Source organism: Phacochoerus africanus, chromosome 2 (genome assembly GCF_016906955.1).
Source record: "Phacochoerus africanus isolate WHEZ1 chromosome 2, ROS_Pafr_v1, whole genome shotgun sequence".
NCBI lineage: Eukaryota > Metazoa > Chordata > Mammalia > Artiodactyla > Suidae > Phacochoerus > Phacochoerus africanus.
Window position 1 is genome coordinate 140,405,030 of NC_062545.1, and position 6,000 is coordinate 140,411,029.

The following is a 6,000-nucleotide window of genomic DNA, read 5'->3' on the forward strand; positions in this document are numbered from 1 at the left end:
AGTTCATATCTAAGGAGATGCCAAGGCACAGGTGTCACCCAAAGGCACCCCTTCTGCCCACTGACCACTGTTCAGGCCACCTATCCCTCCCCCTGCTTCCCAACCCTGTGTCTCATCCAGTGTTTGAAGAATGGCAGCCAGAAGGTATCCGGACCTCCCTCCCGCCCTTCTCTTCTGTTACTTTGCTCAATAGCAACAGACAAAGGGAGTGAGAAGATGAGCTGTACCTTTTCTCTCTCTCTGCATTGTAGCCAAGCAGCAGTAGGGTGGGCATCTTAGGTGTGAGTCAGGCTGTATGGGATTCATGTGGTTGATCCCAGCCTGCTGCAGATACTACCTCACGAGGAAGGTTTCACAAAAGAGTGTTCTTTATGGACAACATATGGGGATATAACTGAAAAGGGTTTATAGTGCTGCCCAGGTAAGACCAGAGCTCAGTGGCAGAAAGAAGGAATGGCAAGGCCATGGAGCAGGTGGAAGAGAGCATCCCAGAAGAGGGGACAGCATAGCAGGCCCAGCGGGCCTCCATGAGGGGCTCGCCCCTGCTCAGGAAAGTCCCCAGAGAGCCTCCCTGCATCTTATCAGTAGTCTTTTTGGGAATTATGTCATGGAAAGAGATGTGGAGGATCTGAGGGCAATCTCTTCGTGTGCATGGATGTTTGTTTGGCCCTAGGACCTGTGCAGAACATCCTAAATGAGCACAAAATAGCCCTGCAAAAGCCAGTGGAAATGGCTTGGCGCTCAGATGGTGGTGTAGGGGGAGCCTGTGCAGCCCTACTATGTCCCACCCTGAACAAGTTCCTTAGGCCTTCCTGAATCTCCTTCCCCATCGGAGAACAGGATGACACCCTTGATTTCTGGGAGCTACTGTGAGACTAGGCGAGATGCTGTGCCTGACACAGAGCCAGAGCAGAGGAGAAACTGAGGAAGAGGAGGCAGAGTTTAAGCTGCCCTGTTGGTCCTCTGCCATTTCCATGCACTAGTCACTGACTCAGCTACAAAAGTACCGAGACTGTGGGCAGTACGACCAGCCACTAAAAGTCTCAACTGGTTTTTCCCTCTCAGAGAGATGTGATTTCTGAGTACTTGCACTACAGGAAACACCAAATCTGGTCCTAGGGAAGGAATTCTGACAATATTTCAGACCCTAGGCTCCCGTCAGGCAGGAGCTATCTGTAACACTCCACGTATGCAGCTGCATATACAAACCATCTAACAACTCTTTTTTTCCCTTCAGTGCTGGAGGGCAGCTATCTCAGGGTTCGAATTTATCCATTAATACCAACCAAAACATCAACATTAAGTCAGAACCAATTTCACCTCCCCGGGATCGAATGACCCCATCAGGCTTCCAGCAGCAGCAGCCACCTCCGCCATCACAGGCCCCCCAGCCACAGCCCCCTCAGCCCCAGCCTCAGCCTCAGCCCCAGGCCCGGCAGGAAATGGGCCGCTCCCCTGTGGACAGTCTGAGCAGCTCCAGCAGCTCCTATGATGGCAGCGACCGGGAGGATCCACGGGGTGACTTCCATTCTCCGGTTGTGCTCGGCCGACCCCCAAACACTGAGGACAGAGAAAGCCCTTCAGTAAAGCGAATGAGGATGGACGCATGGGTGACCTAAGGCTTCCAGGCTGGTGTTTGTACTTTGTGTTACTGCGGTGAACTGCCCTACATATCTAAATTGGTAAATAAGGACATGAGTTAAATATATTTATATGTACATGCATACATATATATCCCTTTACATATATATGTATGTGGGTGTGAGTGTGTATGTGTGGGTGTGTGTTGCATACACAGAATCAGGCACTTACCTGCAAACTCTCATAGATGTGCAGATGTGCATCCCATGGCAAACAGAGCACCCTGTAGGCAGAGTCTAGCCTGGCACTTCCTTGGACTACTTGTTTCATAAGATAACCAGTTTTTTGCAGAGAAACATGTACCCATATATATAATTCTCCCACACTAGCTTGCAGAAACCTAGAGGGCCCCTACTTGTTTAATTTAACTGTGCGGTGACTGTAGTTACTTAAGAAAAATGCTTTGTAGAACAGAGCAGTAGAAAAGCAGGAACCAAGAAAGCAATACTGTACATAAAATGTCGTTTATATTAATTACCCAACCTGGCATGGGTCTCTATTGCAAAGAGGTGCATGGGAAAGGGCTGTTGATATTAAAAAACAAAAAAAACAAAACAAAAAAGCCCCACACATAACTGTTTTGCACGTGCAAAAATGTATTGGGTCAAAGAAGTGATCTTTAGCTAATAAAAAAAGAAAGAATAGAAAACACGCATGAGATATTCAGAAAATACTAGCCTAGAAATATAGAGAATTAACAGTAAATTAATATATTAAGTTATAATTGGAATATGTCAGAAGTTTCTTTTTACATTCATATCATAAAAATGAAAGAAACTGATTTTAGCTCATGTATATTTTATATGAAAGAAAACACCCTTATGAATTGATGACTATATATAAAATTATATTCACTACTTTTGAACACATTCTGCTATGAATTATTTATATAAGCCAAAGCTGTATGTTGTAACTTTTTTTTTTTTTTTTTAGAGAATAGCTTTATCTTGTTTTAACTTTTTACTTTTATTTTAAGAGGGGGAAAAACAAAAATATCTTGCAAGCAGAACCTTGGAAAAAAAAAGCCATGAATACTTATTATTCTATATGTAAATTAAAAGTTGAGCCAAACTCTTTGTGTATATAGCATCTTAAATATATTATCACCTTTGATGTAAGTACCTATGTATTGTATGGTCACCAGATTAAAAAGTATATTTTTGTGGATTGCCGCCAATTTGGGGGGAAAAGGCGAGATCCTTATTAAGTAGAGTATTCACTGTTTAATATTTACTATTTTGTTAAATATACTGTACTTTGGATTTTAATTATTAGCCCAGTCTTTTCAGAAGATTGTATAAAGGGGTTTCTCCCCTCACTGGTGGTGAATGTGTGATGTTACATTGTAATCTTTGTGCTGTATGGGTTGAGCATCATTATATATTTTATATGTGTATATAAATAGCAAAGTGGCAAAAAAATTGGTGTTAAGTTCATCCTGCATAAATGTAAAATGTGTTGTTAACAGAGTTTATAAGGCATTATTTAAAACTTGCCTTTTGTGAGGAAAAAGAATATAGTAGAAAAGCTGACCTAATTTAATTAATATTAGAGAAAATGGCAAAATAGTAGATGAGCACAAAGGTTTTATAAGTGGTAAATTATTAGGGAAAAATATTTGTGGGGGAAGGGATCTTTCATCCTTGACCCTCTAAAAGAGAATGATGCAGCCGGTTACAAAATATTGCTATTCTGGACATTCTGTGCGTTGAATGACACTGCAGTGTGGGGAGAAAGCCTCTCATGGTGCAGATCCTTGGCACAACTCTTGCCACCCAAATGCCCTCAATGAGATGCTAAGGCCTTACTCTCACAAGAAGACAGCTAAGTGGAGATAGCGAGTTGGGCAGTTTCCTGGGCTTGTGCCATGAACAAAATTCAAAGTCCTGTATATCTTTCATCATCGATTTTTAAATACTCCTTTTCTTGAGAAACTCAAAATAAGGGTTTAGATTACTGCTGTTTTATATTTTAAACTTAATATTGAACAGCTACCTACAATTTTTACTTATGTTTTATTTTTCCCCCTAAATTGTGTTCCTTTTGACATTTTCCTTATATATGCTATTTGTGACAAATCATCAGCCAGATTTCCTGGCTGACACATAGGTAGTAAGTACAGGATAATCTTGTAGCATTCACAGCTGCAAAGTAGCATTCTGTTTTTAATGACAGTTTGGGTAGTAAATTTTGATAGAGGCCAAAAAGGGAGGGCGATATTCTCTCTCCTCTCGTCAGTTTAGACATTTGGCTCTTACTTAGCTTTTCTTTAAAATGTATTTATTTTGCTGTACCACTTACAGGCACATTTCTTCATGAGGTCACACCTAATTGAAACAAGACAGTCTCCCAACACTGAATTTCCAAGATAATCCTTACCACTTTGTAAACCATTTATAGCTTTGAGAGTGTTCAGTGCTTCTTTGGTTGTTATTTATGCATGTTCATGAACTTCTGCTGTACACGGGATAGGAGTTAACACATTCACATTTACTGTCTATTTTCTTGTGTGCCTTACGAGATGGCTTTTCTGACTGTATCTCAATCTTTCTTTCTATGCAGGTTTATAATCAGTACAACTACTGTTTTCTAAAATAACATTACGCAAGGCTCGGAGTTTGTATTTCAATTACACTGACCAAGTAACAATATATTCCGTTTTCAGGAACTGAGTATTTGACTGTTAACCCTTTTCCCCACACACCCAGTGTGACCTAGAGCATGTGGACTTGACAGAGACACCCTCAGCCAGACCCCGTGTACCAACGCATATACATACATGCACCTGGTGAAAACCCCCTCTGAGTGGGGAAGACACTGATGTGGTACTTGAGAGCCTACTTTCTTACCCTTTTAGACTCATGCATTTTGTATGACACCATTGCAAGAAGATTTCATCCCTGCAGATGCAGTATTTTATTACTAAAAGACAAAAACAAAAAAAGCTTAGGGTACATTGCACTGGTTAAAGTACAGTTTCCTTCAGCACTCTGCCTGGTATTACACTGAGAGAGTCAGCAACCATCATATGTCTACAGATGGTCCCAACCAAAACTCCATCCTGTGAGCCCTAATTATGTTCATTGTGTTAGAGACTAAATCAGGGGTTTGTTCTAAAAGAACAGCATATGTTTTACCATTTCCTTTTACTGTAAAAACAGCTGATAAAGCATTAACATATTTTCTGTATTAACCATCATGCGCACAAGAAATACATAGTAAATAACCAGAAAACTCCTGGCATTGGATCATAAGAAGCTAGATGATTAGAATGTGAAAAAGATTTTACAAATGTAAAACTTTTATTTCTCTGTAGAAACTTTCTTCACTTTGCTGTGCAAGAAGACACTGCTTTGCTATATTTAAAATGGCTTTTTTAAAAGAGATTTATGTATTTGGTAAATGTTTGTAGTCAACAGTTCACACAAGCTGTACACGGTTTGATCATGTAAAACCGTTTGGCGGCACAAGCTGGACTTTGTTGCCATCCTTGAGATGAACCTTTTAAGAAAAATAAGTTAATCTCAATTTTTCCCTGAACGTGTTGTTTTTTTCTTCATTATACAATAAATATTATAGTGAACTTTTTATCAAATGGTTAAGAAAACGTTAAGGTTGTTGTAAACTATTTGTATCCTGCACTCACTACAGTAAAGACGGACTGGCTTTTCCCGTGTCCTCCAGACTCTGTCGTGTTTGCCACCATCGTCCTTTTTTCCCTTCCCTTCCCAGAGGCCTTTCTGTTTCTAAGTCCCTTTTACTGACCTTGATATGTGGACAAGGCAGCTGTTGCAGTGCCTACCAGTGCCCCTTCTCATCCTGGGGGGCAGCTCTGGGCCCTTTAGGAAGCAGCCAGACTAAAGGTCCCAGTCTCAGCCGGCCTGGCAGTTGTGTTTGCCTTGGTGTGGTTCTGTTAAACCCTGTGAAGCTCTGATCATGACACAAGCTACCAGGGGGTGGGGGTGGGGCCAGGGCATCCATAGAGCTATCACCAGGGTACTTGTCTTTCAAGTTTAGGCGTTGAAATGATTTGTTTTACTCAAAATGCGTACATAATACTGATCTGATCTGGGTTGGCAGAAGACAGGTTTACTAAATGAATTTTTATTTTCAAAAGTGAGAGATGTAAAAAATGACCTTAAACTTAGGATGAAGAGAGTTTTCTTCCTCTGATTTGCTTTCTAAGCCATCTCCCAACTAAGCATATTCTTTCAGGTTAAAAGCTAAATTTTTGTGCTCACTTTACTCACTGGCTACTGTGAGGCAGGTTTTGAAAGCTAAGTCTAGGCCTATGGCTAAAAATCATCTTAGCTGCAGCTGCTTAAAATCCACTCACTGAGACTTCCTTGTTAGCTCCCA

At 41.0% G+C, this 6,000-nt stretch overlaps 1 protein-coding gene across 17 annotated transcripts in view; it reads left to right on the forward strand.

The window, feature by feature from the left end:
• The window catches only part of MEF2A (myocyte enhancer factor 2A), a 166,395-nt gene extending 161,076 nt beyond the window's left edge, over positions 1-5,319 (forward strand). For all 17 annotated transcript variants that reach the window (XM_047766819.1, XM_047766817.1, XM_047766813.1 and 14 more), the window contains one exon: positions 1,238-5,319. In XM_047766819.1, coding sequence (XP_047622775.1) covers positions 1,238-1,619 — 382 coding nt within the window. In that variant the 3' untranslated portion in view covers positions 1,620-5,319. The remainder of the gene's footprint in view (positions 1-1,237) is intronic.
• Positions 5,320-6,000: the final 681 nt, after the last annotated feature.